Raw genomic sequence first — 18,634 nt, 5'->3', positions numbered from 1 at the left:
TAGGTCTCTACAAGTGCAACATTGACCCCTTTCCACTGCTGCTGTTTCTCTAGATCACTTCAGCATCTGTGAGGTTGGTCTCTCAAGAGCCCAAAGCTCTGGTCAGTGAGTGGAAGGAACCTCAGGGCAAGAACATCAGCGTGGCCTCATGCAATAGCAGTCAGGTGGTGGTTGCTGTGGGGAGGGCCCTTTACTACCTGCAGATCCATCCGCAGGAGCTCCGGCAGGTCAGGTGTGTGTGATTTGTCACTTGTTTCCTCCCCTATTCTCTGGGACTGCTTTCTTTCTTGAATTTCCTTATTCTGCCATATTCCTTTTTGTTTAGCCATACAGAGATGGAACATGAGGTGGCTTGCTTGGACATCACCCCATTAGGGGACAGCAATGGACTATCCCCACTTTGTGCCATTGGCCTCTGGACAGACATCTCTGCCCGTATCTTGAAGCTGCCTTCTTTTGAACTACTGCACAAGGAGATGCTGGGTGGAGGTATATGTCATTTGGTGACTTGGGGTGGGATCACTTGGAATGTGGAACAAAAACTTAATGTCCCTCTTTCCTACAGAGATCATTCCTCGCTCCATCCTGATGACCACTTTTGAAAGTAGCCACTACCTCCTTTGTGCCTTGGGAGATGGAGCCCTTTTCTACTTTGGGCTCAACATTGAGACAGGTAGGAAGAGTGTTGGAGTGAGGGGCTCTTCCAGACAGGGAGTGTTGAGCTACACGGAGTTCTTGGCCTCAGGCCTCTGCTTTGAACCTTCTTCCCACCCAGCAGTTTGTCTTGTTTTCTTTCCTTCTCACTGTATCTGATGCCATTCTTTCTGTAGGCTTGTTGAGCGACCGAAAGAAGGTGACTTTGGGCACCCAGCCCACAGTGTTAAGGACTTTCCGTTCTCTTTCTACCACCAATGTCTTTGCTTGCTCTGACCGGCCCACTGTCATCTATAGCAGCAACCACAAGTTGGTCTTCTCCAATGTCAACCTCAAGGAAGTGAATTACATGTGTCCCCTCAACTCAGATGGTTACCCTGACAGGTGAGCCTCTTTTTCTTTCTTCAGCACCAGCCACTGATTGAGGTCATCATGTTGTCTTCAAACCCTTCCGTTCAAGCTTTTTCCTAATGTCAAAGTTAGTAAATAACTGTGGTGGGAAGTGTAAGGCAGAGATTCTCACTTCTGATTGTCCATTAGAAACATTAAAAAGTTTTTAAAAAACAAAAAACACAGATTTGAGGTGATAATGTCCTGTAGAGAGTGCTTGTCTAGGATATGTGAGGCCCTGGATGTAGTCCATCCCTGGTGCCGTAGACAAATAAAAAGAGCTTTATCTTTTTTTCTTAGAGTCTGATTGGGTAGATCTGAGGTTCAACTGTATAATATATATTTTCAGAAAACTTCTCAGGTGATTCAGTTGATTAAACTTCAGAACCCCAGATTCAGGCATCATCATGTACTCCTCTGGAGCAGGGTTTTTTAAGGGTAGCCCCAACCAAAGCCAGCACTATTTGGGAACTTCTTACAAATGTGAATTCTGAAGCTGGGGTTATAGTTCAGTGGTAGAGAGGAAGGCCTGTGTTTGAGTTCCAGCACCAAAAGAAAAAAAGAACTGTAAAGGTTGGTGGCAGCAAGAGCCCTGCAGCTAGCCGTTGCTGGTACACACGGTAGTGTGAGAATCACTGTCCTGCTTAGATCAGGAGCACTTGGTTTGTCAACCTTGGCTTCACATCAGCATCACATAGAAAACTGTTAAGAATCTAAACCCAGACCCATCCAGTCCAGTTAAATAGGAGCATCTTGTGGGTGGAACTAGGCATCGGAATGAACTCTCCCCAAGTAATTTTTAGCAGAATCAAGGTTGAGACCCTGCCCTAGAGTAAGCTGGTATAATTCTACCTTGTTTTTCTTCCCTCTGTGGAGTTGCCTCGTGGAATCCTTCCCTTCCTTGGGTCTACTCAATCTAAACCCAGACCCTTCTTTCCAGCCTGGCACTGGCCAACAACAGCACCCTCACCATTGGCACCATCGATGAGATCCAGAAGCTGCACATTCGTACGGTTCCTCTCTACGAGTCTCCCAGGTGAGTGCAGGCCGTGGGAACTGCCGGGAGTGGGTGGAGAACGCCTCTGATTTTCTGAGTGGCCCTGTTGTTCTGTACTTGTTGTGCAGGAAGATCTGTTATCAGGAAGTGTCCCAGTGCTTTGGGGTCCTTTCCAGCCGCATTGAAGTTCAAGACACAAGTGGAGGCACAACTGCCCTGAGGCCCAGTGCCAGCACCCAGGTGAGGGCAGCAGGCAAAGAAATGATGGTAGGGACGAGCAGGCTTTCTGCAAAGGGTCTGATGGGAAGTGTTTTCAGCTTTGCAAGTCATATGGGGTCAGTCTTAGCTTCTCACATTTGTCATTGTAGCCTGAAAGGCAACAGGTGGGCCTAGCTGGTTCCAGTAAAACATTATGAAAAATGGTTGCTAGCTGGGTGTGGCAGCACACGCCTGTAATCCCAACTACTCAGGAGGCTGAGATAGGAGGATGGCAATTTCTTTCTTTCTTTTCGGTGCCCAGGGATTGAACCCCCAGGGGTACTTAACCACTGAGCAACATCCACAACACTTTTTATTTAAAATTTTGAGATAGAATCTTAAGTTGCTCAGGGCTTTACTAAATTGCTGAGGCTGGCTTTGAACTTGGGCTCCTCCTGCCTAAGCTTCCCAGGCTGCTGGGGTTACAGGCGTGAAACACTGTCCCTGGCAAGGATGATGATTTTTGAGGCCAGCCTGAGTAACTTGGTGAGATCCTGTCTAGAAACAAAAAATTTAAAGGATGAGGATGTAGCTCAGTGGTAGGGTGCCTCTGGATTTACTCCTTTGCTGCAAAAGAGAAGCAAACATGGTTGTTGCCTGACAACTTTGCAACAGGGACAATTCCTGTTGTCCTATCAGTCAGATGACTCCATTGGCAGTATGGTATAATAGGCAAGAGCGGGAGGGTTCTGATAGAACTGGTCTGAGGGTCAGTGCTGGTCATGTGACTTGATTGGGCAAGCCTAGCCTTCAGTTTTTTCCATCTGTAAAATGACTACAGTAGAAAAACTAGAGGTGTACATCATTGGCTTAGTGGATCATTTTCTGCTGCTTGTTCTCTCTTCTTCCTCCCACACATCTGACAGGACCTCCTTTCTTAATTGATAATGAAGATCTTTATATTATGTTTTCTTTTTTTTTTTTTAAGAGAGAGTGAGGAGAGAGAGAGAATTTTAATATTTTATTTCTTAGTTTTCGGCAGAAACAACATCTTTGTTTGTATGTGGTGCTGAGGATCGAACCCAGGCCACACGCATGCCAGATGGGCGCGCTACCGCTTGAGCCACATCCCCAGCCCTTTATATTATGTTTTCATTTGAAGTGCTTCCCTGCTCTTCCTGTTGAAGATGGTGGAGTTGTCACTTTATTGGTCACCCGTTTTCCTCTTCAGGTTTTCTTGATTTGCAGTATCTTTTTTTTTTTTTTTTTGGTACTGGGGATTAAACCCAGGGTTGCTCAACTTTTTTTGTATTTTATTTAGAGGCAGAGTCTCACTGAGTTGCTTCGAGCCTCAGTAAGTTGCTGAGGCTGACTTTGAACTCGCCATCCTCCTGCCTCAGCCTCCCAAGCCCCTGGGATTATAGGCATATACCACCGTGAAGTATCAACTGTTTTTTTTTTTTTTTTTTTTAAACAGAGAGAGAATTTTAATATTTATTTTTCAGTTTTCGGCGGACACAACATCCTTGTTTGTATGTGGTGCTGAGGATCGAACCCGGGCCGCACGCATGCCAGGCGAGCGCGCCACCGCTTGAGCCACATCCCCAGCCCCCTATCAACTGTTTTTTAATGATGTTTGACTTTAGGTTTTGGGCCAGAATGTCAGTTGCATACATAAACTGGCTTCTTCTTCTCATTGGTTCCAACATCTTCTCTGAAGCACTGTTTGTCATGCTTCACTCACTCTGCCAGCCATTAGCTTCTCCCCCTACCCCTGCTTTGCAGTGCTGAGGATCAAACCCCAGGCCTTGTGCATGTGAGGCAAGCATTCTACCACTGAGCTAGCCCCAGCCCATTCTTCTCCTTGTTCAGTCTCTGCCTTGTGCCCTGATCTCACTGATCCCTTCCTGATTAGGTTCTTGATGTGCCCTCTCTCTGTTCACAGGCCCTGTCTAGCAGTGTCAGCTCCAGCAAGCTCTTCTCCAGCAGTACCGCCCCTCATGAGACCTCCTTTGGAGAAGAGGTGGAGGTGCACAACCTCCTTATCATCGACCAGCACACCTTTGAAGGTGCAAATGAGCTCTGTCTTTTCCTCCTCACATCCTCCCTAAACTGAGCTCTTCCAAAAAACCCCAGAGCCTGACCGTTTAGAAGACCCTCCTAGAAGGAGAGGAAGGGGGTGGGCCTTTGGGAGTTGCTGTGAGTGTGGAGCGCTGGGTACCCTCTCGTCAACTTGGGTTGATGGGAGATGGGTAGCCTGAGAAGACTTTCGTGTTCTATCATGATGTAAGCCACCAGCCTCAAGGAAGGATGGGATTGTGTGTATAGAGATGGGGCAAGGGGACATCAGCCAGGCCCTGCCCTTGTGTTCCCCTTTTAGTGCTTCACGCCCACCAGTTTCTACAGAATGAATATGCACTCAGCCTGGTCTCCTGCAAGTTGGGCAAAGACCCCAACACATACTTCATTGTGGGCACAGCAATGGTGTATCCTGAAGAGGCAGAGCCCAAGCAGGGTCGAATTGTCGTCTTTCAGTATTCTGATGGTAAGTGGCCCCAACTCCCACTTCTGAAGGATGTGAAGTGCCGGGAAGGGACAGATTGTTGAGGTCTCAGCCTCAGTTAAGCAACAGAAGAACTGGGCTTAGAAGCCAAGAAGAGGTGTTCTGTTCTTCCTCTGGAGCAGTTGACTATTTGAATTCCAGAGTAGGTGAGCAGGGCACAGGCACAGTTAAGTCTAGCTTAGGTTTCTTCCCTTGTCTGTTGTTTTGAGAGGTGGAAGAGAGGGGGACAGATGAACTGTGAATGAGAGACTCTTGTGGCCAGTGTAGGAGTTGAGACACCCCCATTGGTTTTCCTCTTGGCTGCCCAAGCACTTAGGAGCTCTTTCCATTCCAGCTTTAGCACTTTGCATTTATTTCTCTGCACCTTTTCTCACCATTCCTACCCTAGATGTTTGTAAAGATTAACTATCAGCCCAGAAGCCAGCCATGAGGCCAAGATGAAGTTTGGTCTGCACAGGGGGGAGGTGGCTTGCACACTTCCCTGGATCACTGCACCTGCCGTGGGGCTCATCCTCTAGGGGGTGGTTCACCTCTCTCTATATGGATTCTGTGTTTCTTGCTTTTCAGATGAAGGGTTTAGAACCAGAGTGGCTCTAGCCATATGAGGTAAAGTGGGCTCTCATAAAAGACTGAAAAATCCTTTTTCCTCCCAGGAAAACTACAGACTGTGGCTGAGAAGGAAGTAAAAGGGGCTGTGTACTCCATGGTGGAATTTAACGGGAAGCTGCTCGCCAGCATCAATAGCACGGTGAGACTCACACCACTTCAGGTTGCACACCATGTTTGCACAACATTCTCCCTTAAGTTTACCTGGGGCTCTGTGTGTATAGAATTTTGAGGATAGCAAACTAGTGGGAATGGAGGATGGAACTCTAAGTTGGGAATTGGGGGAGCAGAGCAATTGGTTTATATATGTGTGTGTGTGTGTGTGTGTGTGTGTGTGTGTGTGTGTGTGTGTATATATATATTTTTTTTTTTTTAATTAATTTTTTTGAAAGAACTCCAGGGATTGAACCCAGGGGTGCTTAAGCACTCAGACACATCCTCAGCCCTTTTTATTTTTTGAGACAGAGTCTCACTAAGTTGCTGAGGCTGGCTTTGAACTTGTGGTCCTTGTGCCTTAGCCTCTTGAGTCGCTGTGATTACAGGTGTGCACCACTGCACCTGGCCTCTGCACTTGGATAATATAACCAAGTGTATCAGATCCTGAGTGCTGAGGGGACTAACAAGGCTGTAGCCCCTGAAATCAGGGTGTTCAGTGTCAAAAGAACATGTAATCCACGTGAACATAATGAGCCAAACCATATTATCCTACCACGTTTCTTGAAATACTAGTGCTGTAAAATATTCCACATCGTCTTCTTTTTTTTTTTTTTAGTTGTAGCAGAACACAATACCTTTATTTCACTTATTTATTTTTATGTGGTGCTGAGGATCCAACCCAGGGTCACACACACGTGAGGCGAGCGCTGTATCACTGAACCACAAGCCCAGCCCCTCCACTTCTTTCTTTTTCTGCCATGACTTTACCTTCTCCCTTGCAAAAGAAAAACTTTGAGTTTTATTGAGATATAATCAAGAAACAAATTATACATATTTAAGGTGTACAACTTCATGTTTTGTTTAAAAACCATTTTAAATTTTATAGTGAAATAAATTGGGAAAACGCTGTGTCCTGGAACCCTTCTGCCTTGGAGGGTCACAGTGAATCATAGCATGTTAAAGGTTCAGAAAGTAGGGGCTGGGGATGTGGTTCAAGCGGTAACGCGCTCGCCCGGCATGCTCAGGGCGCTGGGTTCAATCCTCAGCACCACATAAAAATAAAATAAAGATGTTGTGTCCACCAAAAACTGAAAAATTCTCTCTCTCTCAAAAAAAAGAAAAAAAGAAAAAGGGCTGGGGATGTGGCTCAAGCGGTAGCGCGCTCGCCTGGCATGCGTGCGTCCTAGGTTCGATCCTCAGCACCACATACAAAGATGTTGTGTCCGCCGATAACTAAAAAATAAAATATATATAAAAAAAAGGTTCAGAAAGTAAGGAAGTGTTACTTGAATACTTTAGATCAGAAGTTTCTAGTCAGTCTGTTCCTTCAGAAAATACCAGTTGAACACTTGCTGCATGCCAGGCACTGTAGTTGGGATTCGGTTGTAAGTAAAATGGACAGAGAGGTGCCCTTTTGGAGCTTAAGAGAGCAAACAGATACACAAGCTATGATATAGTGAAAGTAAAGGGGGCTGGGCTGGGGGAGGGCCATGGGGGTGGGAGTCCTTTTTCCTAGCAGATAGTCAGGAGGGTCTCTTGCATGCCATCACACTGGGACAGGCTCCACAGAGGGAGGGAGGAGCCCTGTCTGGATCTGAAGTAGATGACTGAGACATCCAGGTAAGAGTAGGCCCGGTGTCCGGGGAGCTAAGTCAAAGGCGGCAAGGGGCTGGCACATTCTGGGAGGCTGGTGGTTCTAGCTGGGTGCTGTGGCACACACCTATAATCTCAGCTACTTGAGAGTCTGAGGCAGGAGAATCATAAGTTTGAGGCCAACCTCAGTAACTTAGTGAAACTATCTCAAAATAAAATACAAAAAGGCCTGGGGACTTGCATGTAGCATCCCCTGGGTTCAATCCTCAGTATGCAAAAAAAAAAAAAAAAAAGGATTTTCAGTTTTATTCTGAGGGTAATGGAAATCTCTTGAGTCTTATATACCCTATGCTTCTTTGGAAAGGCCACAGGGCACCAAGGGTCAAAGCAATATCAGTTAGGAGGCTCTTATCATATCCAGATGTCAGTTAGTGGTTCTGGGACCAGGGGATAAAGTAAAGAGTATTCAGATGCTAAATGTGGTTTGTTGCACACACCTCTAGTCCCAGCATCTGGGAGGTTGAGGCAGGAAGATTGCTCAGCATGGGCAACATAGCAAGACCCCACAAAAGGAAAAGAAAAATAAGATTATGCATGTTATGAAGATGGGATGGGGGAGCTTTGATGCATTGAAGATGGGGGTAAAAGCTGGGATTGGGGTAATCTCAGCTACTCAGGAGGTTGAGGTGGGAGGGTTGCTTGAGCCTATGAGTTGAGACCAGCTTGAACAACACAGTGAGACCATCTGAAAAAGAAAACAAAGACAAATGTTGTTGGTATTCTAACATAGATGTGAGTCTTATGAGTCTTGTATACCTCATGTACCTCTGTAACCTGCTTCATGCCCAAAGGCAGAACTGCGCCCTATAGTGAATGTCTGCCGGGATGAAGCTAGACGGGTGAACCCTGTTGCCCCCTGCCTGTCCTGAGCTGATCTGATGTGCATGTGATATTCTTGTGGCATTTTTGTTTATTTATGTGCTTCTAAAGAAAACAGCTCCGTGTGATCCATATTCTAATCTTTTAATTTTTTAAAGGGTGCTTTTAACTATTGGAAACAAAAATTAGCTTGCTTTGCATTGTTTTATTAAAAATCAAGCATCACTGAAGTAAATAAAACAAAAAACCCATGAGGGCGAGAGGCCAGGAACAAGGATCTTGGCCTGAGCAGCGGGCAGGTTGGAGCTGCCGGTGATTGACGGGGAAGATTGTGAGTAGAGCAGGGTTGAAGGGCGAAACCAGACATTTGGTTGTGAACATATTAAATCCCAGTGGGTAACTAAGTAGAGATGTCACCCAGGTAACTGGGATGGAAAGGTTTGGAGTCAAAGGAAGAGGGAGGCTGGAAAGTAGCATGGCAGCTATTAGGGGACGTTTAAGTGAGAAGTCTGGATTAGATCTCTTAGCATCACCCCTGCATGGAAAGTGGTAGACAAGGGAGACAGCCCTGGTACCCTCCTGCTTGCAAAAGATCTAGGTGAACAGAGAATATGACTTCATGAAGTAGGAGGAGCACTGAGAAAGCAGTGTTCTGGAAGCCGTGGGATGAAAATATGTCAAGCAGGAGAGAACTGGCAAATTGCAAATGCTGCCAGGAGTCAGGTAACATGCATTGAGTTGACCATTGGTTTCAGCTGGGTGCCATGGTGCACCTCTATCATCCAATGACTTGGGAGGCTGAGGAAGGAGGATCACAAGTTCAGGGCCAGCCTCAGCAACCTAGCAAGACCCTGTCTCCAAAACAAAAATATAAAAATGCTGGGTTGTAACTCAGTGATAGAGCACTCCTGGGTTCAATCCCCAGTACTGTAAAAAATAAAAAAAGGAAGTTGACCATTGGTTTTAACCACATAAATGTCAGTAGTGATGATCAGAACTCTCTTGGTTGCATGGTGGGGTGGAAACCTGACTGAAGTGGGTTCAACCAGGATGAGGAGGAGAGGACAGCGAGTATAGAAAACCCCTTAGGAGAGAGTAAGGAGGACAGTGACTAGAGGGAAATGTCGGCTTGAAAGTTTTTGTTTTAAATTTTTCAGTATGGGACATACTGCTACACCGTGCTGGTAGGTTGACTCCCAAAGTCTCGTTCTTGAATGGGCAGAAGGGGTGGGATGTGGTACGCCGTGTGGGTCTGAGATGGCAGAGTCGGGACATGTGGGAAGCCCTTTTGCTTGTGGGAGGTGCTGGAGGTTTGAGGGAGTAGAGAGGCTGTGGATTCTTTGTTTAAGGACCAAAGAAGTGAATGGACTAGGGATGTGTGCGTTACTAAGCAGGGTAGGAGACCCCTTCCTCTCAGTCTTGAATTTAAAATGAGCACAGTCATCCTGGCTGGTTGTTCACCTTCTCCTGTCATTGACTGACCACAAGCAGGTGTCGTCTGGCCAATGTGATAAAGGGAGAGGGGGTATGGGAGTTGAGAATCTCTAGAGCTGTGGGGATAATGACAGATGCCTGGCAACTGAGGACATGAGATTCAGGAGCAGGGGCAGTTCTTTTTAATGACAGCCTCAAATGATGATCATATAAATGGACAAGATGAGTGGGAAAGAGGGCAGAAAGGTAAGAAAGTAAAGTATCAAGAATTGTAGGCATGTTGTAGAAGAGCCCTAAGGTGGTATGAGTGTCCAAGTGGCTGCTCCAAGGGACACGGTGCTATAGTCTGATGGTATAAAGTTCAAAATTGGGGTCTTTGGAGAGAGGAAGGGGACACATCTGAAATTACTAGGTGAGGAGGAACATGGAAGACCATCCTGCCTCTAGGCCAGCAGAGTGAGGGACAGTGGGAGGGCCACATTTCAGTTGGAGTGATAAGGGCACTGGCCAGAGAAAGAGGATGTCCTTGATTAATGATGTTCCAGAATGCATAGTGAATGGATGTCAGGATTGGGAAGAGTGGGATGGGCAGTCAGCTCAGGAGATGTCTCATGTGCTCCTGGTCAATAGAAATGCCACATGAATTTTAACTTTTCTATCAGTTTTTCTATCAGTTGCATTAATATAAAAAGTAGTTGAGGCTGGTGGGTGCCGTGGTGCATGCATACATATAGTCTCAGCAGCTTGGAAGGCTGAGACAGGAGGATCATAGTTTCAAGACCAGCTTCAGCAATTTATCGAGACCCTAAGCAACTTAGACCCTGTATTAAAATAGGGCTGGGGATGTAGCTCAGTGGTCAGTTGCTCCTGGGTTAAATTTCTAGTACCCCTTCCCTCCCAAAAATGGTAAGTGAAATTACTTGTAATAATATAGTTAACACTATCTAAAATGATATCAACATGTCATCATTGTTTTAGTCAGCTTTTTCACTGCTGTGACTAAAGGACCCAATCAGAACAATTATAGAGGAGAAAAGGTTTATTTAGGGCTCACATTTTCAGAAGTCTCCATACAAGGCCGGCTTCATTCCTTAGGGCTCAAGGTGAGGCAGAACATCATGACAGAAGAGTGTGGTGAAGGGAAGCCACTCATATGATGATCAGGAAGCAGAGAGACTCTGCTCATCAGATACAAATATGTACCCCCAAAGTCACACCCCAATTCCTACCTCCTCCAGCCACACCCTACTACTTCAATTACCATTCAGTTAATCCCTATGGGGGATTAATTCACTAATTAGGATAAGATTATTCTAACCCAATCATTTCCCTGGAACCTTCACATTGTCTCAAACATGAGCTTTTGGGGGACACCTCACATCCAAACCATAACAAGTATAAATAACTTGATACTTTACATTATTTCATACTAAAACTTCAAAATCTGAAGTGTATTTTATATTCGTAGTACATCTGAACTTGAACTAGCCACATTGCTAGTGGCTACCATATTGGACAGCAGAGCTCATGAATTTTTGGGGGAGAGAATGGGAGTCAAGCTTTTGATGAGTCTGACCTTGGTCTTGACTGTCTCCATGATAGATGGTGAGAGGGAGATGGGTGGGGTGTTGTCAGGGCCTGTGGAGCTCTGAGGAGCCTTCCTTACTGCCATTGCTGGAGTATGGAGGTCCAGAAGTGCTAGGATTACTTGAAGATGGGTGTTCTGGAGGGACCCGTGAATGGAGGTGTGGTAGCAATTATAATTACAACAAGTGACTTGAGGAGTTGGGGTTCTTTGGACATCACTTGAGAAATCATGGCTTAATGTGTTCTGTTCAGGAGTTCCTCAATATGCAGAGGCCATGGCAGGGTGACTTGGGCCCTGAAGGACCTGCCAGGGAAGGCCTGTCCACTCAGACAACTTGAATCTGTTTTCCTTAGCACGGGGCTGTATTGAGTTATCTGCCCTTTGCTGCTGATTATAAACCATCTTCAGTTTTTTGGAGTTGTGGTTGAAATTAAAGAAAGATTACAATGGAGAAGAAAAATAGGGTTTCTTTTGACCTCCTGGAGGACAGTAGTGGGCAGCCACAGAATCTGGTTCTTTAGATTCCTTTAGTTACTGGTAGTGCTTGCTGTAGGACTTTCCCATTTAGTTTTCTCTACTTGTTGGCTTCATATAAAAAAGTCCCAGGAATGTATGAGTTTTGAGAAGGGTTCAGAGGTGATTGGGAGGTATTCTTTTTCTTTTCTTTTTTTTAATATTTATTTTTTAGTTATAGGTGGACACAATATCTTTATTTTATAAATATAAAAATGTGGTTTTGAGGATCAAACCTAGTGCCTCGCGCATGCTAGTCGAGTGCTTTAACTTGAGCCCCAGCCCCTTCTTTTTCTTTTCTGATGAGGAAACTGAACACAAGATGCCCCGTTCACTGTGTCCGTAGTGTTACACCAGCACTGCTGCCTCCTTTCCGTGGGCTTGTTTTTTCATGTAAAAGACACATTGTATTCTTCCTTTGACGTGCTTGCCCTCCTTTCCTATTTCAGCAGTATAAAAACTAAAATAAAAAATGTTCGTCCAGTGCCACATCAGACAGGTGCCCACCCACACTGCCCCCTGGGATGCAGTGCTGCAGTGGAGCATTGCTGGGGAACGGGCACCCAAGGACCTGGCTCCCAGGTTGAGGCTCGTGTGCCTTCCAGGTGCGGCTCTATGAGTGGACCACAGAGAAGGAGCTCCGCACCGAGTGCAATCACTACAACAACATCATGGCGCTCTACCTGAAGACCAAGGGCGATTTCATCCTGGTGGGCGACCTCATGCGCTCAGTGCTGCTGCTCGCATACAAGCCCATGGAGGGGAACTTCGAAGAGGTAGTGGGGGTGCTTGGGGTGCAGTCTGGCAGCTGAAGCCCCTGCTGGCGTTTGGTGCGGAGGGTGTTTAAGCCCAGCCGGGGCAGGGACATGTTCCCTGAGCATATATTCTGCATCCATAAGTATTTCTTGAGGACCTCCCACCCCCCACAACCGGAACTCAAGTAGGCTCCATCTCTGTAAAGTTGCAACCAAATAGCCTGTGTTGGCTGCAGATCTGGGGGAAATCTCTAAGGCAACTGTTAAACATGGGGCTATATATTCTGCAGAGTAGGGTCTGGGCTTCTGACTAAAAGAGACAGGTCCCAGAATTGGATTCCATACAAAGTCCAGTTACATTTCTTGTTGCATCTCATCTGTTTTAAGATTGCCCGAGACTTTAATCCCAATTGGATGAGTGCTGTGGAAATCCTGGATGACGACAATTTCCTGGGGGCTGAAAATGCCTTTAACTTGTTTGTGTGTCAGAAGGACAGGTGAGTGACAATGGCAGATTGGTGGGCAGGGTAGAGCCCTGGGTCTGTGGGGCTGAGGACATCAGATGCTACTTCAGGCTCGATTGCTCTTGACGGGTAGAATTTCCTTCATGAAAATCAAAGGCCGTGTGGACCTGCCGACCGGCCTCTTCAGAGGGGCTCCCCAGGATGCCCAGCACAGGGTGTTCACTGAGGTAGTTCTGTACCCCGGCCTCATGAGGGAGATGGGTCTGAGTAGTGACTTCTCGTGCCACCTTTTAGTGCCGCCACCACTGACGAGGAGCGGCAGCACCTGCAGGAGGTCGGGCTTTTCCACCTGGGAGAGTTTGTCAACGTCTTCTGCCACGGCTCTCTGGTCATGCAGAATCTGGGCGAGACTTCCACCCCCACACAGGGCTCTGTGCTCTTTGGCACGGTCAACGGCATGATTGGTAAGGTCACCCCTGCAGGGCTTGCTCCCACACAGTCTTCTTTCCTGGGACTGCCATTTGGAGGGACCTGGGAGGGCAAGTAGACAGACCTGGAGTTTGCCAGAGGCTGCAGCAAACATGTTCCTCCTGCTGGTGCTTGGCTTGCTGCCCTGGTTAGAAGGTGCTTGCTGTGTGGCTCATTGCCCTCTTCCTCCTTCAGGGCTGGTGACCTCACTGTCAGAGAGCTGGTACAACCTCCTGTTGGACATGCAGAATCGCCTCAATAAAGTCATCAAAAGTGTGGGCAAGATCGAGCACTCTTTATATCCTCTGTGAGCCCTCCCCATGCTGGGAAGCACATCCCAGCAATGCAAAGAGCTGCTTATTTTGAGCTGCTTCAGGGAATGTCTTGACTATGTTTCTGTACAGAACAGGACTCTTGTTCTCATTAGTTGTGTTTTTTTTTTTTTTTTTTTTTTTTTTTTTTTTTTTTTTTTTTTTTTTTTTTAGTTATAGATGGATGCAAAAATCTTTATTTCATTTATTCATTTTTATTTGGTGCTGAGGATTGAACCCGGTGCCTCACATTTTCGAGGCAACTGCTCTGCCTCTGAGCCACAATCCCCGCCCCATCATTAGTTTTTTGTGTGGAGAATTTCCGACATACATAGTAGTAGAGAGAGAATAGCACCATGAGTCCCACGTGCTTATCACCCAGGTACAGCTGGTCATAAGAAGGTGGACTCATGTTCCTCAGCTGTTTGTGTCTGGCCTTCTTGGTTGGGGGTCAGACAGTTCAGATCACAGCACAGGAGTGTCTCCTCTCAGGGATCTCTCGAAGGGCAGCTCTCACTGGCACCAGAGATCCCAGCAGGAGAACAGAGGAGAGTGAAGAAGCTGGGACTCCGGGGTCAGTCTTGCAGGCACACGCAGAGCCCAGGTGTGGCTGGAAGTTTGTTTAGTGTGGAGATAGCAAGAGTCCTCTCCAGGGGTGGGGTGGAAGGGCTCCTCTCTGAGTCTGGCCCAAGGAGGGAGTAGGTGTCTTGGTTTTTTTGCTAACAAGTAGGACATTGGGCAGCCTCTTGTGTCACTGAGCCTCTGTGTATTCATCCGTGATGCTTTGGGGCTAGACTTGACAGGTGGTTCTTACCAGGTGTGTACCTCATACTCACCTAGAGTACTTGTAAAAAAAATACCCATGTGTGTTAGGGCTTTCTGCTAATCCCTGACCTATATTTTAAAGACATATTTTAAGATTACCCAATTAAGAACCATTGGATTAGGCAAAAAATTTCTTTTAGTTCCAAAAAGCAGTATGTGTTTCAGCTGAAACTGTTTTTTCCCATTCAGTCCTGGCAGTCATTGTAGATTGTGGGCTTGCTGAAAAGTGGGGATAATTGTCAGGGTGTTTCCAGGTAAACACACATTCCCTTAACTCACCTGTCCACCTGGAGATCCTTTCACACTGAGAGAAAGACAGAACCTGCCACGGGCTTCATTGATGGCGACCTGATTGAGAGTTTCCTGGATATCAGCCGCCCCAAGATGCAGGAGGTCGTGGCAAACCTGCAGGTGAGCTGTGTGGAGTTCACTCTGGGCCAAGTGGTATTCAGGGCAGGGCCTGCCAGAAGAATGGCAGGACTCAGACAACTGTCCTCCAAGGATGCAAGGTGCCAGCAGACCTGTCTGGCCTTTAGTGACCCTCACTGCGTGAGAATGAGTCTGAGGGAAAGGCTCCTGGGTTCACTCGAGGTAGCAGGCGCCTTAGCCCCTCTACTGTAGCAGTGAGGGCACGTTTGGGCATATCCGGGATCTCTGGCACAACCCAGGGGTGGGAGGTAGGCTCAGGATCCTGCAGGCAGGAGAAATGTCCATGATTCTGGAGTTCGGGCTGTTGCTCCCTGGAGATGGTGCACCTGGGGCAGCCTAAGAGCTAGCTTTGCCTCAAAGGACCTTGCTCACCTATGTGTCCCTAAGGGGCAGGGTGGGTTTCTGGTGAGTGCTTTGTCCTTCATGTGGCAGCAATGGCTGTTGGGCTTCTCCCTCCCCTGCTGAGGAGGGGAGCCCTCTTGGCCTCAGGACCTTCTCCCCCTCTCATTGCAGTATGACGATGGCAGCGGTATGAAGCGAGAGGCCACTGCAGACGACCTGATCAAGGTTGTGGAGGAGTTAACCCGGATCCATTAGCCAAGGGCAGGGCTTCCCTTTCCTGGCCCTGCCCAAAAGCTCTGCCCTCCTGCCATCCCTTTCCTCCCCACCATTGTCTTCTTGGCTATGGGAGGCCTCTCCCTAAGCCAGCTGCTCCCGAGGCCGCAGTTCGCCTGTGTGGAAATGGGGCTTTCTTAGGACTAAAACCAGTTCACTAGACACCTGGGAATGGGCTGAAGGCGGAATATTTTCTCCCTGGATTTTTACCAGTCTTATATGATTCCAGCCATCACTTTGGACCACCAAGCCTTGATTGGTGTTGCCACTTGTCCTCCTTCCTGGGAGGGATTTTGCAGCTCTTTGGTTGAAAGGAAGTTCGCGTGCTCGCTCGCTCGCTCTCTCTCCTCTCTCTCTGAGTGTGTGAGACACTCATGCTTTGTCCTCTCCCTTCCTTTATTATTTAGGTTGTGGGTGTGGGAGGTTGCAGGTGGAGGGGAAGAGGGTCAGGAGGGTTTCATTGTCACTGAAGTGAGAGCTTCCTTTTACTTCTCTTGCCTCTGAGAGCATCAAGCCTGGAGACCTGTTCAGGGCCAGGGCTGCCCCAGTGTAACATGGAGATGGTGGATGATCCCCAAGCCACAGCCCTTTGTCTCTGGGAATTCCATTCTTCAGAGAGAAGGAGGTGGGGGGCTGGGAATTGGTTGTTAGTTTCTGAGTTTTACCAAATAAAGTAGACTCTAAGAAAGATACATTTGTTTTTGCTTTTTTCCCTTTGCTTTGTTGTCCAGCATCCTAGGTATATCCTGCCCATTTACTGCACACCTAGGCACTGTCCCCTGCTTTATGGCAACTGCTGCAGTCACTTGTCCTTGGTATTAGAACAATGCTTCTCAAGCAGTGAAATGACATCTGCACCTCTCCTTTGTTACATATTGGTTTTGGTGGGATTCCAAGCTGTGATTTGAGTGTCTGGTTTTGGAAATTCAGTGGTGATTTTGGTTGCATTTGACTGAAGTCACCATTCAGTTCTTTGCTAGTAATCTGCAGGCCCTGGGCTGCTTGGGCTGCCGTTCCTAGCCTCCTTTGACAGTCAACCATCCCCTAGCCAGACTCGGTTACCAAATAGCTTCTCATGCACCTCCTAGTTCCTCCTTGCTATACGCCCTTTAGAATTTCATTTCCTCTGGTCTAATCAAATGAACATTTGAAGTTTGCCCTTCAGTCCTGCAAACAGAGCCTGCCATCTTTAAGCTTAGCGGGTCAGAGTGAACCCATCCCCTGCCAGTGATCCAGTGGGAATAAAGGGTACTCTGTCCCAAAAGTGGGATAGAGTTGATCTTGACATACCAGCTGGTCCTTTTAAGTCCAGCCTTTGAAACAGTGTCAGGAAAATTGTGGTTTCACGTTCAAACTGTGGTTTTGAGAGATTCTAGCTTCAAGCACAAAGGGAGCATCCTAGCTTTGGGGTCTTCCTAAGTAAGGCTCCTGCCCAGGAGTCATTTTTAAAAATTTTATTGCCCTCTTTTTTCCCTTCTCCTGAGACTTCTGAGGGTGGGGGGTAAGGGTCTTCAGAGAGAAAATAGCATGTCAAAAGCCACAGTTTTGAACTTGAAACTCAATATTGTGATTTGAATTCTTAAAGTCATGGTTTGAATTTGAAAAAGGCCTGCCCCATGCCAGAGACAAGCTTTAATGAGGCAGGCAAGCAGCAGTCTCGGATTGTGATTATTTTTTAAATTTAATCCTGGATGGGTGGATTGACTATAAGGTGCCAATATTAAAAAGAATGTGGTGGGAGGATGATTCTGGTGCTCTTTAGTGGTCTGACCCATGGCCACGGGGACCCACTACATTCAGTATTCAGTAGCCTCGGTATTGAATTTGGAAGTCCTTGCCATGTTTTGCTGTTTTTTGTTTCCTAGTCTTGGGTATATTCACTTGGGATTGTATTCCAGCAACCCTTTGGACACTGACATTCTGCTGCCACACTCCCACCCCTCTTAAAGACTATTAATCACCTCTCTAGGGGTGAAAGGTTGTCTTTGGAGCCTTGTTGCAGCCAGCTGGACAGGCTCTGTTCCATGTAGGCGCTGATGAGCTAGCCTCACTCCAGGCCTCTGCGTGAAGGGACCTTTGGGAGAATAATAGAAACACTGACTCATCACATGACCATTTGGAAGGGTCTTGAGCCAGAGGCCGTCAGTCTGCAGCCAGCAACTTGGATCCTCCACCCTCAGTGAAGGGTCCCTTTTGTTCCCGAGAAGCCACAAGCCACAGAAGTGGGGAAGAAACACTGAGGAACCTGAATTAAAGGATATGCCCAAACTAGTCCTCAAAGATGAGAAGTGTTAAGTTAGAGCCTCTTAATCCAAACCGAGAAGCTCAGGGTCAAACAGGAGGACAAGAAAAAGAAGAGCAAAAGCAAAACTAAAGGAGCCAGCTGTGGAGCTCCCATGGAGCAAGGTGAATGTCCAGAAGCGAAAGGAGAAATGAAGGGAGTCCAGTGGCACGGAAAGGGGCCTGGGGATTCCTCGGAGGAATTCCGTACCTGCTAAGTATCCAGAATTCCTCATGGGGTGATGAGGGCCTGCTTCTAACACAAAGCTGCATAAAGCCTCTTCTATCTGCTTGTAGATGGTGCAGAGTAAACCTTACCAGAGAATTTACAGGATGGAGGAGGGGGCGGGCCTACCTAAAGTATGAGAGTTCAGAATGGAGGTTGCCAGGTGTGCTGTAGGGTGCTGAGAAAGCCGGCTCATGCCATGATGTCTGTGTTAAGGAAACTGGTGGGGGGCCAGGAAGGAGGAGTGCCTGTTTAACTGAGTGGTCCAGTTGGCAGTGAGGAGGCAAGGTGACCTTTGGATGTTTGAAGCAAGAAGGAAAGTTGTCCTAGGACTCAAGGCACATACACATGGAGGTCACACTCAACCTATGATACAGAACACTCTGGCAACTGACTCACTGAGAACTTGACATCAACATCAACACACACACACACACTCCTGAGGTTTTCCTTTACTGAAAACAGCGTGTCATGAACTAACAGCATCATAAGTTTGCCCAAACAGCCAAGCCACATTTGGCTGCATAAAAGTCTGGGGCATCTAAGAAGAAGGGGGAGTGTCCAGGTCACAGTTGGCAGGCACCCAGTGTTTATTTGTGGCCACCAATGTCAAGGACCTCAGTGACAGGAGGAGGCAGAACCAAAAGAATTGGCCAGTTTGGGAAGTAGACACTTTCAAAAAACAAACAA

At 47.1% G+C, this 18,634-nt stretch overlaps 2 protein-coding genes across 2 annotated transcripts in view; one reads left to right on the top strand and one right to left on the bottom strand.

Annotated features, from left to right (window-relative positions):
* The window catches only part of DDB1 (damage specific DNA binding protein 1), a 32,997-nt gene extending 16,867 nt beyond the window's left edge, over positions 1 to 16,130 (top strand). The window contains exons 13-27 of the mRNA XM_081311603.1: positions 54 to 232; positions 326 to 489; positions 566 to 673; positions 831 to 1,038; positions 1,985 to 2,080; positions 2,170 to 2,281; positions 4,185 to 4,308; positions 4,620 to 4,784; positions 5,456 to 5,550; positions 12,177 to 12,347; positions 12,714 to 12,823; positions 13,085 to 13,254; positions 13,454 to 13,556; positions 14,682 to 14,805; positions 15,337 to 16,130. Coding sequence (XP_081167729.1) covers positions 54 to 232; positions 326 to 489; positions 566 to 673; positions 831 to 1,038; positions 1,985 to 2,080; positions 2,170 to 2,281; positions 4,185 to 4,308; positions 4,620 to 4,784; positions 5,456 to 5,550; positions 12,177 to 12,347; positions 12,714 to 12,823; positions 13,085 to 13,254; positions 13,454 to 13,556; positions 14,682 to 14,805; positions 15,337 to 15,420 — 2,013 coding nt within the window. The 3' untranslated portion in view covers positions 15,421 to 16,130. The remainder of the gene's footprint in view (positions 1 to 53; positions 233 to 325; positions 490 to 565; positions 674 to 830; positions 1,039 to 1,984; positions 2,081 to 2,169; positions 2,282 to 4,184; positions 4,309 to 4,619; positions 4,785 to 5,455; positions 5,551 to 12,176; positions 12,348 to 12,713; positions 12,824 to 13,084; positions 13,255 to 13,453; positions 13,557 to 14,681; positions 14,806 to 15,336) is intronic.
* CD5 (CD5 molecule) overlaps positions 1 to 18,634 on the bottom strand; it is a 244,353-nt gene that overhangs the window by 95,793 nt on the left and 129,926 nt on the right. The gene's annotated exons all lie outside the window — the stretch shown is intronic.

Source organism: Spermophilus citellus (assembly GCF_964194105.1).
Source record: "Spermophilus citellus genome assembly, chromosome: 2".
Lineage (NCBI taxonomy): Eukaryota > Metazoa > Chordata > Mammalia > Rodentia > Sciuridae > Spermophilus > Spermophilus citellus.
The sequence above is the reverse complement of the archived record's forward strand: the minus strand, read 5'-3'. Positions and strand labels throughout refer to the sequence as shown.